This window comes from Microtus pennsylvanicus, chromosome 9, assembly GCF_037038515.1.
Source record: "Microtus pennsylvanicus isolate mMicPen1 chromosome 9, mMicPen1.hap1, whole genome shotgun sequence".
NCBI classification, from domain to species: Eukaryota; Metazoa; Chordata; class Mammalia; order Rodentia; family Cricetidae; genus Microtus; species Microtus pennsylvanicus.
The window spans coordinates 65,768,076-65,783,697 of record NC_134587.1 but is presented as its reverse complement, the minus strand read 5'-3'; the positions used below and the strand labels follow the sequence as shown (position 1 = coordinate 65,783,697).

The 15,622-nt window shown below is 44.3% G+C and overlaps 1 protein-coding gene across 2 annotated transcripts; it reads left to right on the top strand.

Moving 5' to 3' along the window:
- The first annotated feature begins 5,381 nt into the window (after positions 1-5,381).
- LOC142856873 (sperm-associated antigen 11A) lies at positions 5,382-12,175 on the top strand. Of its 2 annotated transcripts, XR_012911736.1 has the most exons (3): positions 5,382-5,516; positions 7,051-8,080; positions 11,159-11,240. XR_012911736.1 is itself a non-coding variant. In XM_075984514.1 (2 exons), exons 1-2 carry the CDS (start codon positions 9,850-9,852, stop codon positions 11,320-11,322), a joined length of 219 nt encoding a protein of 72 aa, XP_075840629.1. In that variant the 3' UTR covers positions 11,323-12,175. The 2 variants fall into 2 exon arrangements, 1 of the variants encoding a protein (XP_075840629.1); XM_075984514.1 differs by lacking the exons at positions 5,382-5,516; positions 7,051-8,080 and adding an exon at positions 9,850-9,904 and having other exon boundaries at positions 11,159-12,175.
- Positions 12,176-15,622: the final 3,447 nt, after the last annotated feature.

The following is a 15,622-nucleotide window of genomic DNA, read 5'->3' as shown; positions in this document are numbered from 1 at the left end:
CCAGGAGATGCTCTGCCTGGGATTCTCTTGGTCACACCCTCCAGCTGAGAGCTTTGATGCCTGGGTTGTTCTCAGGCAGTTTCCATGCCAATGCTCTATTGTCTTTCTGTTGCTTACTTTTTGTTCATTTATTCTGCTTGCTCTATACTTAATAACTTCACCCATTTAAAACGGAAAACACCGCTTCCATGCAAAATACATTGGGCATTTATTTATTTAAAATAACTCTTGACCTATGGTACTTGGGTTTAGTCTGGATCCTGTTTCCTGGGCTATGCATGCTTGAGGGAAGGCGGCAAGATGAAGGCGCCTGCCTGGTGAGAGGGTGAAGGAGAAAAGGGAGAAGAGCCTCTTGTGTGGTCATCACTGCAAGAGAAAACCTGGGCTCAACTGTAAAACGTTTTTTTCTGCAAAACTGAGTTGGATCTAACAGTATCACTAGGAGGTGCCAAGGAGTAAAATGAATGAAGGAGAAAGGGAAAATGAAGATGATTCAGATAACTTAAAATGAAAAGGGAGATAGTAAAGGAGATGAAGGGCAAGGGAGGAGTAAAGAACAGAGAAAGAGACTGAGCAAGAGAAAAAAGAGCAGCCATGGAACTCTTCACAGCTGTGACTGCCTGGAGCCCTTCCTAGCTGGGATGTTTTAAGTTTTTATGCACAATATTTTTCCATTAAAACCACGTGTTCTACAGACAACATAGAATCAGCATGGTAGCCTTCTGTTAATCACTGTTTTGATGCCTTGGAGAGGGGCACTGAAAAGTAACCAGGGAAACTGGAGATGTGCTAATAACGTTTATTTTTCCTCTCCATGCCTTCCATCTTAATTTAATCCTGGATTCTTATTCATCAAGCTCATCCAAAGCATTCAGGCATATTATTTACTTCCTGAAAAAACCCCCCACATAACTCAAAAGTTTGTTCTGGGAACAGTGTGGGAACTAACACGTCTTCTGGTGACCTTTGTGGCTGTGCGCTCTGTCTGGAGGCTCCCAGCCCACTTTCTAAGCACAGCTATAAGAGATCCTGCAGCTGCTACCCACCCACCTAGGGTCCTCCTCTGCCAGCAGTCCCCTCTGCAGCCATGAAACAGAGAGCCCTTCCTTTCTTTGTCGGCTTTCTCCTTGTGGTCCTGCTGTTTCCAGGTAAAGCAGAAAGGTGGCTTAGTCTTGGGGGTCAGGCTCTTTCGGCAATTGCCACTTTGGGTGTGGAAGTGTGGGGTGGGTCAGAAGGCATCAAAGTTCTAGAGTACAGAGCTCATTTTCTCAATGAGGCTTTTGGGGAGAAGTCAATGTGGTGGGGTCTCAGATGCGCTGGTGTTGTTAGCTATCCAAGAGAAAGAATTCCTCCTCCCTATCTTATGTTACACAGAGGACACCGAGTTTTAGAGTTAGGGACTCGTGGCAGGTGCATTTAGGATGTCCAAGACAAACGTGGAGCCTTTTGTAGCTGAGGTACTCAGACCCACTGTTCTTGGCACAGCTTCCACAGGCCACTCTTTTCCCTTTTTGCCCCACACAAGTGAATAGCAAATACATACATAAAGAATACATGTAACCGTCCGAGAAAGAATGAAACCTGCTGCACACGTACAAACTGATGTCACCAATAACTAAGGCCGAAGGCCTGCACACCTGCCAGCTCACCTGAACTGCGGTGTCCTTCCCGGTGTGGGAGCCCTGAAGAGGTGGTTAAACAGAGAAAGGTGGAGGCATCTCTACCCATGTCGGGCAATCTAAACATTTTATTATGACAAAAGTAAATAACAAGAGCTGTCTACAAACTAGCTTACAAAAGGCCTGCTAACTTCAGAGACATCTTCAAAGTCACGTCATTCATGCCGGAAGAGGTGGCTGTGATAAACCTTCATAGGAAAGCATTCAAACAAGGTGTTCTCTCACTTCAGGAATAATTTTGGTTGCTTTCTTTTGTCATGCGTCCTAAGAAGTATGAATTAAAAACATGGATAAGATACACACAGAAATAAATATCTGAATGGACAGAAAAATACGTCTGTATTTATGCTTTAACAAGGATGTATTTCAGACAGTACTGGTAGACCATTAAGAAGTAGCTCCTGGGGAAATCTGAGAAGGTTTTGTAAGATGACTAGAAACTAGTCAAGTTGGGAGAGAGGGCAGACATTTCTGAACATAGGGTGGAGTTTGCACAAAGGAATAGGGACATGAGGAGTTGGTTAGTCAATTAGAAGGGGAGAGTTTAAGTAGAGCTGCAAGGGAGGTCAACTCACAGAAGCAGGTGAGCTTCCCACAGGAATTGGCGAGATGTCGCCAAGGCAATCAGATAGCAACATCTTGGACTGCTGAACAAGAGGAAGTTGTAGCAGGTGCTCTAGGATGCTCAGAGCCTCTCAATGCTCATTCTAACGACAGAACTAAGAATGAACTAGAGAGGAGAAGCGAAAAGACCAGGGGAGAGGTGGTTGCAGCCCTTGAAGTTGGAGAAAGTCAATCATGACTAAAGGTGAGTGACAGTTGAGAGGAACTCACCAGACGACTCTATGGAAGTGGAGTTCACGGGACTGGTGGCCACGGAGAAGGAGGAACAACAGGGTAGAGGTGAGTTATGTTAACCAAAGCTACCCACACAGCACAAGAGAGGGACGGAGAGATTGCTTTGAATGCACTGAGCTCTAAAGCGTTCGCAGATGTCCAGCGAGGAGTTGAATGTTGTATTAAAACCCTGGGAAAAGAGGAAATGAAAACCCCAAGTTGCAGTCTTTTGTCAGTAAGTGCTAAAACCTGTTAGAGATGCCATTCTGGGAAAAAGGATCTCTACTTCTGCTGTTTTAACTTCGGCACAGTGGCTGCCCCTTAATCTACTCTTATTTCAGCCAGCAGTTGCAGCTTCGCAGTTACAGGCCTGCTTCTCTGGTAGTAGCCTGGCTGCTCAGGCTGTAGCCTGGCATGAGTTCTGTTCCCACGGGCACCAGTTCTGTTGCTACCACTAAAGGTATCTTTAACTAAATCTCTGTTGTTCTATTTATAAATAAGTCTCAAGATTCAAAGGCTGGGGTGAAATCCTGCTAGCTCAGACAGGCTGGGTCACAACTAGCTAACCTCTCCTTGCTGGCATCTCTAAAAGGCTCATGCTTCTGCTCTGCCAAACCAGAAAAGGCCATGCCACTCCAAATCCCTCTCTATGGTTTCCTGTGTCTCTCTATCTCTCCTGGATGCGCTCTGATGCTCTATGACTACTTTCTGTCAACTAGTTGGTAACTCAGCCTCCTGACCCAAAGTGAGTCTTATTTAATTAATACAAATGCAAACTTAGGGTTCACAGGTGATTGAATATCCCCCCCCTACATAATTCAGAAAATGACTTTCTGGGGGTGGTGGGGCATACTAATTGAAGTGCCAGAAATAACACAATTCTAAAACTTAAGACTGGAGATGGTTTGGTGGACTGGAGAGTCATAGAGGTCAATGGGAAGTGGTCCTGAAAAGCAGTGATGCATAACTCCTCTGTTCTTCCTTCTTTTCTGAGCTACCATACCTTGGTAAGCGGGGGACAGTTGGGCTCCAGACTGAGGATTGAGTTCTATTAGCAACAATGCCTCAGATGTTCAGTTGTAGGAGGTCAGTGTTCCTTAAGTGAAGAGAACAAAAATGTATTCAAGGAGGCATTTTGTGTGTTTGTGAGATAAGATAGTGAGTAAGATGAACCTTGAGGGTGGAGTGGTGGAATGCATGTCCATGTGAGACATACTCAAAGAAGGAATAAAGCTGAGATGGAGGCATGGAAGAATTTAAAACCTTCCCTGTAAGAAAGCAGGTATAGGTATTTCATTATTAGTCTTAAATCTAGTATTATTTCTGTTCTTCATTCATCTGCTCATTTACTTACTCAACAAATATCTAGCAAACATCTTTACTTCAGTTGCTATTATTATTGGTTTCAAACAATCATTAGCAAACTCACTGTGCTCATGTATTTTATATTCCTAGTGTCATGGCAAACCATGATAAATATCTGTAAGAAAGATACATGGCATGCTAGAAAACAGCAAATACAACGAGAGAAGAAAATCATGGAAGGAAATACAAACTGGGAGACAGAATGTTGATTTTTAGAGTCTCACTGAGAAGGTAGACACTGGATAAAACCCTAATATGTCGGGGCATGGTGGACATGGACACCATGGGGATGGGACAGTAAAAGACAACGCATTGAGGACCAGCTTTATTTGGTATATTTTAAGAGTATTGTGAAGAGGCCAGTGTGATCAGAAAAAAGGGAATAAGAAGTCGGAGAGAGCTGGGGGTTTGCTAAAGAACCTGCAGGTTGGGTGGAGATGACCAAACACAGCCAAGTACATTGGAAAGAGGACCACTGCCTTCCTGCTCAGTTGATGACTTTGGCAGACTGGATTGTAGCCAGAGGTTTCTCTCCCACCCTCCAGTTCCCAAATAATCACTCAGAGGCTTCATATTAATTAGAAATGCTTGGCTGATGGCTCAGACTTCTTAATAAGTAGCTCTTATATTAAATTAACCAATTTCTATTAATCTGTGTATCGCCACATGGTCCATGGCTTACTAGTGGTGCTCTGGCATGTTGCTCCTTTGGTGGCGACTGATTTCTCTCAGACTCTGCTCTTCTCCTGTATCTCTGCTTGGATTTCCCACCTGGCTCTATCCTGCCTTGCCATAGGCCAAAGTAGCTTTATTTATCAACCAATGAGAGCAACACATATTCACAGTGTACAGAAAGACATTCCATAGCACTGGATAAAAAAGGGAGCCTTATATGGTAGAATCCCTTTGTCCAGCTCATCTTTTCAAATAAGAAAACTTCAATCTACTGTCTCCTAATTGGGTCCCTTTCATTCCTGAGCCATAATTAATAAAGCATGGAATGTTCTTCAGTGAACTTGGACACCACCTATTGCAGATGTAATATGCTTCCTTGTATGTTCAGTTCTAGAAGTTCATTATCTAATCTTACACATCATTTCATTACATACTCCAATTTCCAAAGAACATATTTAAGAAAATGCTATGCAGATTCAACTGCAAGATCACTTTTATACAACTTTTAAAATGTCATTCTGGAGGTCTTTACACATAATGTGCCTTTTTATGAGTGACTATATAAATTCTATTTCTTGGATGAACCTAATATCATTTATTAACTTATAATCTTTTGATAATAAATGTAATTATATGATAAACATTTTAGTTATCTCTTATAAATGATTCAAGTAATAAAGTTAACATTGTTGGGTCATAGAGTATGTACTTATTGTTACAATATGTGCCCAAATTTCTCTTTAGATGGAGAATTATTATTCTTTCTATCAGCAGTGTATTAAACAGGAAATTCTCCACATTCTTTCTAACCCCTAAGTACAGACATCACAAGTCTCAGAAAGGTGACTCATCACCAGTCCTGTAGGACATTACATCTTGAGCTCAAGAAGGACCTGCAGTGCTGGGCTGGCTTCTTTCCAACATCCTCCAACCCGCTCTGAAGCTGGATGGCTGGGGAAGGTATGTAAGACAGTCTGATTCAGCTGTTAGCACTTGGTCTTCTCAGACCGCAAGCTCTCAATAAAACACAACCTGAAGATTCACCCTCTGTCTCTGCTCACTGACATTTATAGCTGCAGACAGCATGAATTAAGAACACACACACACACACAGACACACAGACACAGAAACACACACATGTCTTCATAAATATACATGCTAAAAGAAGATAAGAAAAAGTAAAACCTGCTCTTATTTCCCTCTAGTCTCAGAAGACTTCAAAATACAAAGCCTCATCCATTCCGCATCCAAGCCAATCACTCAGGTGGTAGCTGTAAACTTTGAGCTTCTTTTTGTTTGTAAAGTGTCTTTACTTTTAGATAGGAATGCATGTAGCCTACACCATCCCCAAACTCAATATGTAGCCAAGGATGACCTTGAACTCCTGACCTTACCCTTCCAGTGCTAAGAAAACACCACACCATGCCTACAAGTTGAGTTCTCAACATAGGGACAAACTTCTTGCAAGACAATTGTGTGTAAGGAAACCTCTCTCTCCCTCCATGACCCGGATGCTAGACCTTGTGCTCTTTGTCCTTGTGTGGTACCCAAGGGGAGAGCTGCTCTAAGCTGTTGTAGCCCCATTAAAGCTCCTCTCTAGTTTCTGTGCTCTCGGGACACCTGTGAGTAATCATTAACTCCCCAAGCCAGCTGAACCAGGAGCCAAACTCCGTACAGTAGAAGCACAGAAAACCTACAAAAGACTTTATGAAGTGATCTATCTGTATGAACACAAGACTCAAAATGCATGTTCCTGTCATCTCAGCTGCTCTGCATCTCAGAAATTATCCCCCAGGTGATCACAAAAACATTTTGAAGTTTTGGGAAGAACACCATAGTGTGAAAAAGAGAGCCATATCTAACTAAGCAAGCTAAGGTATGTTTACTTAAAAGGATATTAAAACAAAGATGCAACAAAGACAAAAGCAGTGAGAAACCAAAGAAAAGATAAAAAAATCCTCAAAGGTAGCTTTCTGTCCTCATAGGAAACAAATGTTCATATAATTTTGCACGAGATTCATTGTTAAAACTATTTGAAATCAATACAGAGTCCAATGTAAATATCACTGGTGGTTTTAATTATTTTATCTTTATCGGTTCCCCATGAAATCATTGCATTTATTCTTAAATTTGAAATATACATGCTAAGGAACAAATGCCCTATGCCTCAGGATATGCATGACTGTACAGCACCATATCTCTTGAGCATAGAACTGTATTCTGTAGAATACTTAAATGCTACAGAATTTTAAATTTAATGTAAGGCAGAACTTTCTAAACATTAAAGTGATAAAGACTTTAAAATGATATGACTACAACCCAGGAAGGTTGTAGAGCCTCACTAGATTCACAAGGGATAAAAAATATCTTTGTCACCCATCTGAGGTAAATTTTGCATTTCTGATTTTGGACAAGGAAGTGGACACAATGGCCTCTTGGGGTCAATTTTGAACCATCAGATCTATTAATCATCTTGTTCATGATCTTTTTTCAGAAGCTGTTTATTACAGAATCCCAAACAATGACAGGATCTTCATGGACTCCAGCTGTACTCTGGTGGGAAGATGCTCTAGCCAGCAATACCTCAGGCTATTCAAGAGCCACTTGGGGCACAGCTGACTGCCCGGTCTTCCTCGTTTCCACATCACCTTGCACACACAATGTCCTCCCTCCCACTGAACCATGGAAGTCTTCCAGAGCTTTGATCCCTCTGCTTTGTTCATTTCTTGAGACTTCCCCATCATTGGGAAATCTGTTTCTTCCTCAGTACCCGAAGTCAGTTAGGCAGCTGACAGCTGGCAAGTTCAGTCAATGCTGTTCCCAAGTTGGCTTTTTATGACCTATGACAACCACGTCTAACCTTTTCTCCCTGTCTGTATGTGTGGTCGGCATTACAACTTTACGACCTGGGCTTTTCTGGCCTGGCTTGTTTTTGCTACTTAGGTCACGGGAACTGATACCGTGGCTCCCAAGAAATTTTTTAGAGTAGGAAGGGAAACTACTGTGAGATCGAATTCATAAACACGGGTTCTGTTGCTTTCTTGATGAAACAGACTAGGTTCCTGGAGCAATCCCAAATAACATCAGCTTTTCTGGGCAGACGAGGAAGGCAGAGAAACAAGGCAGTCTCCTGATGAGCAGAGATCTTCTCCGAGGGTCTCAGACATGGCTCTGTTGGGTTGAAGTGCTTGTTGGTGACAGGATGGTACACGAGGCCACTGTATTTAAGCATTGAGGGAAGTAGGAAAGCATTCTGGGGACTCCCTGCTTGGACCTCAACGCCATCATCCTCTAACTCCTAAGAACTCTCAGCACAGAGAATTCTGGTCATTGCCTGCTATGTTCTTATCTGAGGCACCTGTTGTGGGCAGTCAGCACTTCTGTTTCTCTGTAAGACAGCTCATTAAGAGGATGTATCTTTAAGTAGTGCTTGGCCTAGAGACCCAGGGATCTGAGAAGCCAGAGGCTCAACACTTCGGAAACAAGCTGACTTCTCTCTCACCTGCAGCCAGCAGACTTCACAGGTAAGGGAAGGACAAAGGCAGTCAGTCCAACATACTGGAGTTCAGGTTTGCCCCTGAGGCCATTCCATCAGCCATGTTTATGAGACTTGTGACACGTATTGCCTCTCTTACCACGTTCTACACTTTTCCTCATTCTCCGGACATCTGGGTTCAGCTACTTCTTGGAAGACTGAGTCACGGCAGTGTCTGCATTGCCCAGCTGCAGTGTAACTCAGAGGAAGCAAGAGTAACAATGTGTGCTCGCTAAGAACTAATTCGGTGTACGTGTAGATTCCTTTCTACAATAGAGACAAAAGTGCCCCGGGCGATTCCTTGTTCCCTGTCACTTGGTCTGATTAATTATAAGTTATAATTATAATTATAAGGTTAATTCAAGGAACTAAGAGAGGGTCAAATTCATACAGACGTAGCACTGAGGGACATAGTCCTCATTATGTTCTTTTATTTATATGTGCGTTCTGTCTGCATGGATGTATGCACACCATAAATATGCTTGGTGCTCATGAAGGACAGTAGAGGGTGTCATCCCCTGAAACCGTAGTTTCAGATGGTTGCGAGCCACCACATGGTAGCTGGGAACAGAACATGAGGGGTAAGAGCAGCAAGAGCTCTTGAACGCTGAGTCATCTTTCCAGTCCCCCACAGTCACGATTTTTGTCCTTGGGATGATGTGTAAACCTGATAATAAGGATATAAGAAAATGGGTTTTAATGTGGATATATTTAGAGGATGAATTTGGCAACCAACATTCCATTTTTAGAAGGGAAATGAATTATTTTTAAAAGTAAAAGTTATTTGGTAACCTACAGCTTCTGGGAGGGGCTTGATCTCCTCGGTAGGGTAACTTCAGTTAAACTCTTTATATATATATATATATATATATATATATATATATATATATATATATAAAGTTTTTATTATTAATTAATTAATTTTTGTACGTGCTAATCCAAGTTCCCCCTCCCTCCTCTCCTTCCCCTTCCCCTCACCTCTCAACTCACCTCCCATTGGCTCCTCAGAGAGGTTAAGGCCTCCTCCTGGGAACTCAACTATGACTGCTGGACAATATTCCAGTTCGATTCTGCAACTTTGTGAATTTGGTGTGTTATATCTGGTCTTTTTTTTTTTTAAACTTTTTACTCGGCATCCCTATATCGTTGCTATTGTCATTGTGTTCTGCTGTTTCCTTGCTGGGTGGGAGGTGACTAGTTGTTTCATGATGTCGTAATCTGCCGCTTAAATTTTGTCTACAGATTGATGAGTCACACTACTCTGACTGTTCTTGTACACCCTCTTGGGTGTACATGGGGCCTTGTTTCTGTTGAGCAAATATCTGGGAGTGGCTTCTGGTCAGACTCTGTGGTGTTCTCAGCTGAGGTGCGTCCAGCCCCGGTTGAATACCCTGAAGGCCCAGGACACATCTTTACACGGTTACATCTCTGTCACCTACGACTGTAGCGCTTGGTGCGAAGTAGCCAGGGCTCCCTGTTGATTGTCTTTCTTCAAGTTTCCCAGCTTAACTGGCCAATCTCTGCCTCTAGGGAATGTCACAATGCCTGTCTATTTTTAGGCCAAAAAAGGGAAAGATTACCTGGTTCTTCTGCCCACAGTCTAACGCAGTAGAGCAGATAAATGCACTCATTTCCAGGTCGCATTCTTCAAAACTATAAAGGCCGCATTTCCTCCCTCACCACCTGGCGTCACGCAATCTTTAGTCACACCTGTGTTCCTGCTCAGACGAGCAGAGTGGACCGAGGGAGGCAGAAAACATGAAGGTCTTGTTATTCTTTGCTGTTTTCTTCTGCTTGGTCCAAGGAAACTCAGGTAAATGGTTTTGGATAGCTCTGCAGAAGGCAGGACTCCCATTTTTGCGTGGGACAGCGCTGGGGTGTGTGAGTACAGACAGCGGACACAGATGGTGGGCCACTCTGGGGCTCAGGGCTGGACCACCAGTATAATGAAGAGGTTTGGGGGTTTTATATTTGTTTTTGTTTGTTCTGAGAATTGTGAGGTTTACAGCACAAGACAGAAGCCTGTGTTCTCCAATACAAATAGAAAGGTCTAATCACATTGTGAGACAGTTTGTGCAGGCCAGAACTACAGTCACACATGTGTCAGAACTGGAAGAGAACTAGAGATCTTCTCAGGCAGCCCAGAGTCTGTGGGCAGGGAAACCAGACTGCAGAGAAAGATTACTGCCCTGCAGAGAACAGAGAGGGTATTCTCGCCAACAGCATCCCCTAGCTCTTGTAGATAGCCTATTATGTCCATGACGAAACAGATGTATCCATCTAAATGAACTTCCAAATGAGAGAAAATGAGTTACTTTAAGAAAACCAGAGTCCAGACCCTGAAGTCATTGGATTAGTGACTCGTTGGTTGTTAGTGAAGGTGAACTACACCTGCATCTCCTCGTCCCCTCCGAACTGTGGTAGACTTTATGGGCACACTATCGTAGATCAGTCCCCATTGGAAGTCTGGCTATTGCAGGGAACTGCTTTTCTAAACATGTAAGACCTGTGCTATGTTACTGTTGCTTTTAAATTCATGATATGTAACATTCTTAAAAAGGTCTCTTTCCCACAGAGCTTTCTTTGTGGCAATTCTAGTTGTTTTTTTTTTATATATTCTTAGAAGGCCACACACAAGTCATATTTTTATTTTGCTTCAATAAAGAATATAAATTGTATATATATAATTATAAAATTATAAAATATAAATTGTAGTAATATTGTAGTAATTGTGACAGTCCAGCCACAAGCTGAAAGGCAGACCCATTTTTAATTTTTCTACAGCCTGATACCCACCTCCCATTACTCTGTTCTCTAAAATGCCACCCTGCCAAGGCCACTGAAGTAACAGAAGTTTCTCAAGGCCTGCACTGAGCCAAGTGAGTTGCATGACACACACAGCCTGTCTCATGCCATCCTGGGACCACTATGAGATAGAAAGTATTGTTTTATAAGCTAGGGAGTCAAAACTCACTGAAATCGGGCCTTGGTTTTGTAAGAATATGGTGAACTCTTAGCACTGGGTTGTAGACTGGACTTGCTAATTCTCTGTCTACTGGATCCACAGGGGACATTCCACCCGGAATCAGAAATACTATCTGCCTCATGCAGTATGGCCACTGCAGACTTTTTTTGTGCCGTTCTGGTGAGAGAAAGGGGGAAATCTGCTCTGATCCCTGGAACAGATGCTGCATTCCCAGTTCCCTTGAACACAGAAGACAGATGACATAGGACGGAAGAGCTAGGATCTGGGGTGCAAGCCTCTGGAAGGTGGAGTCCTGGAAACACCCCAAAGTCTTTGAGGGTGGGCATCTGATGGTGTGTGTTCAATAAACACTTGTTGAATGACTGTAAGCCCCAAAGCGAAGCTTTGATGACAGGATTTTATTGGAAACGTGTTAATTCACCATTGATTTTAAAGAACTTGGGGGACTTCCAACATTCACTTCATTTCTCTACCTCACCCTTCCTTGGTTTCAGGAGCTGTCTCCTACACATTCGGGGATGGCAGAGAGCAGAAACAAGCACAGCCCCAAACAGTTTTCAAAGGGACAGAAATGGCTGACTTCCTGGCCTTATGTTCTCTGTGGCACCCGTATTATCAAGCCCAGCGCTAGCTTCTTCCCGCTTGCTCAAGTCACCAGGGTGCCGGCTGCAGTCCTGGAGCCTCCTCACGCTGTGGTTTTGTTGCCCTTTCAACATTTACTCTTTGGTTATCTCACCCGAATAATGGTGATTATTATAATATAATAAATGGTGACCTTGCCATCTTTATAGAGAATGTAATAAGGCTTATACATGGCCATCGTGGGATTTAAGAAAAATGAAAAAAAAAATATTCTCAAGGCCAATCAAATTGCCCAAATCAGAAATTCATAAACAGGATTCTTGATAAGCCTGTAAGAGTTGTTCCTTCTGTTACTTTTATCTTTAGGTGTTTGTTTTATTGTGTGTGTGGTGTGTCTGTGTTTGTGTGTGTGGATGATGTTTGTCTGTGTGTGTGTTGGTATGTATGCACGTATACAGTGTGTTTGTGTGTGTGCATGTGTATGGAGTCTTTGTGTGTGTACAGTGTGTGTGCATGTGTGATGTGTATGCTGTCTGTGTATAGTTTGTGTATGTGTGTGCTGTGTTTGTGTGTGTGTACAGCATGTTTGTGTGTGTGCATGTGTATGCTGTCTTTTGTGAATACAGTGTGTGTGTTATTGTGTGTATGTGTTTGCTGTCTTTGTCTGTGTACAGTGTGTGCATGTGTGTGCTGTGTTTGTGTGTGTGCATATGCTGTCTTTTGTGGGCACAGTGTGTGTATATATGTGTGTATGTGTTTGCTGTCTTTGTCTGTGTAAAGTGTGTGCATGTGTGTGCTGTGTTTGTGTGTATGTATACATGTATGTGTGTGTGCGCATGCGCACCTTCTCATGCCCTGTGCACACATGGCGGTAAGAGGATAGCTTTTGGGAATGATTTCTCTTCTTCCTCCATAGGTTCTGGGGTGGAACTCTGGTGATTAGGGTCAGAGAAAACTTGCAGGTTTTATCTGCTGAATCCACCTCCCAATTCTGTTCACTTTCTAGTAGGCCACATCCCCTCTCACCTCTGCTGTGCCCCCCCCCCCCCCCATGAAAGAAAACAAAACAAGGTAAGGAAGCAAGCAAACAAAAACAAGAACAAAAACCAGAACAGAACAAAAAACACACCGGGAACAGAAAAATCTTTGCATTCTGCTATTTTCAAAGAACATGTTTCTGGAGACTTGGAGCTCCGCAGGGCCTTGTGGGTGAAATTTCCTAACTAGGAGCAGCTTGCTGTTCTCTGTGGGGCAGCTGCCTATGAGTAGAGAATTCTTCACAGGTGCTGAATGCAGAGGCCCTTTAAGGAAATGTGCTTAGAGACAGACCACATGGCGAGCTCCCTTTAACTTAACAGGTAAAATCCGTGTTCCCATGTTTCTCTTTACTTCCTGAATCCAGTTTGTTTCTGAAGCAGCTGAAACTACTTTGGGTTCCTGCTTCAATTCTCCTCCCAACTTACAATGAACCCTTGATATCCTGGATTCGGCCTTTCTCCGGCCTTTTTTCCAAGGTACACATTCATTCCCCCCGCCCCCAAATATAATCCCTGGACTGCACAGAGGGGAGCTTCCCTCAGATACCATTTTCCTTCAGAGCGTCCTCCACGCCTGCCCGTGTGAACGCCTGTCTGGGGAGGGCGCTGGCCCCGGGTTCAGCCTCTGCTCTGAGGTAGTGAAACTCCTGCCCACAAGCAGTAGAGTTACCTCTCCGAGCGCAACAGATCTGTCTCAACAATAAATGGCTCCAAGTGGCAACTGGTGCTGAGACGAGGGCCTGGTTCACCTTCCCACGAGCATGACACAGGAGGCCGGTAGCACAGGCTAGCTCCTGGCTGTATCACACACCTGGACTAGATGGCTGAGGGAGTCTTCTTTAGCGGCCCCGGGTGGATTCTCCGCAAGCAAAGTGTTGAGAGATCCCACCCCTTCACCTTCTTTCCACCACACAGTCAGCGGACACGCCTAAACGAGGATCAAGATCAGCTGAGGACCAGGCCGGATAGATTTCAGAAATTCCGTTACATACTCACGTTGTAGAATATATTGCTCACGGTATGCTTTTACGTGTGTTTGGTTGTTGTTATTTCATTTTTAAGAACACCTTTTCATGTAGTTCAGGCCGGCCTTGAACTTCTGCTCCTCCTGTGTCCACCAACTGAGAGCTAGAGTTACAAGTATACACCCCCACACGGTGCGTATTCAGTAGTGGGCCTTGAGCTCAGTCCTCATGCATGCCAGGCAAACATTCTACTAACTGAGCCCACTCTAAGACCCTGTATAAAAATCTGGAGCTGGAAATTGGACCAACATTGTAGGGATATTCTTCGGCTACAATGCAAAGCTTCTTTGAAAGAATGTTCGGGCACCGCAGATGGAAGAAAAGAGGCTTCTGTGGCCTCTCGTCCTCGAAACTAAGACCGCTCCGAAGTGACAGTCGGTAGGGAAGAACAAGATGGCCAGAGCTTCCCCAGGAAGTCTTCAGTGGCAGTTTAGCGACAATCTGATACCCTGTGAAAGATGTCCCCGAGTCTGAAGGGATCGGTTTAGAAGTCCTAATGAGCGCCAAGAAGAGCATTCATTTCCTCATCCCCATGCTAGACGTTTTCTTATATTATTAAGTGAAAGTACTTTTGGTACTAAACAGTCCTGGTGTATTATTAATGATTGTTTTTCCGAGGCGACCGAAAGCCGGGGCCTGGTGGGCCAGGCGTCGATACCAATACTGGCCACAAGAGGGCGAGCCGCCACTGGTAGTGCCTGAAGGTTTTTTGTTTTCGTTTTCATGTTTATTTTATTTACTTTCCCCCACCGAGATTGGTCCCATGATTAAGAAAAATCTCCCAGGATTGCCTCAGGATTTGGAATTAGTTGGACTTCTAGCCTGGATCTCTTGGTACTAACTAACCGCAGTGTCTTTATCTTTGCCCTGCCCAGGGTAGCCGTTTCCTCTGTGGAGTGGAAAAGAATTCAGTTCAGACTGGTCCATCAGGATATTTATTAAAACACCCCCCACGAATCTCCTGTTTGAGAGCAGAGTCCAGTAAAAGCTGCATGTAACAAATTAAAAGCCCATCCACTTTCTGTGGCGGATCTTCAGTGGTTGCAATCCCCGCGGAGTCCTTCGCTTACTGCACAACAGCCCAGAGGCAGGTCCGAGCCAGCTGGTGAGACAGGGCTCAGAGCTGACTCAGCGCAGGGTTGGTGGGCTCTTTCTAGCCCTGTCCAGCGCAGACCTGTGCCTCACCATTGCCGCCTTGGAGGGATCATACCAGAGCCTGGGAACTTCGTAGTTGTGCGGGCACGTAGAAGCCAGTTACGGCTTTCACTGCAGCTGCCCTCAAAGCGCAACGCTTTTACCTACCGCGCTTGCACTGTGACCCTTGCAGCAGAGCCCAGAGCAGCTGATCCACGTTAGGGATGCGCTCAGTCCTCTCTTGATGAGCCTAGCAGAGACCCTCTATTGACCCCAGAAGCAGCCGAGGTGTCCCTGGTTGGGAGTCTGCTCCGTGCAGCCAGCGGTGCCAAAGAGTTTTCATGGCTCTTCGCCTGCGAGAAGTTCGGTTAAGCTCCGTTCCCTCTAGGGCGCTGGCTTACTCTGCAGAGGACATAGGAAGCTGTAAGGACAGCCGCTCCCCTCTTGCTGTTCCACACGTGCTCAAGTGTGGCCTCCACAGCTCCCCCCTTCTGTCCCCCTCCCCACATCATCGCTTTGCAGGGTCAGCCGCTTTTCCTCTTTGTTCCTTGTGCCCTCCGCGGCATCCCTGCTAAAGGACTCAGGCCTTTCGGCCCCATAATCTGCTTCCATTCCTGTTTTTTTCATTACACTTAGAACTTAAAGGCAGACTAGTTATAAAGCGGCGGTTCTCAAACTGTGGGTCGTGACCCCCCCGTGGGGGGAGTTGTATATCAGATATTTACATTATGATTTATAACAGTATTTAAATTACAGTTATAAAGTAG

Coding starts and splice junctions, on each gene's coding strand:
- LOC142856873 (XM_075984514.1), top strand. CDS start 9,850: ATGAAGGTCTTGTTATTCTTTGCTGTTTTCTTCTGCTTGGTCCAAGGA. Junction 9,905..11,158: donor CTTGGTCCAAGGAAACTCAG/GTAAATGGTTTT, acceptor CTGGATCCACAG/GGGACATTCCACCCGGAATC.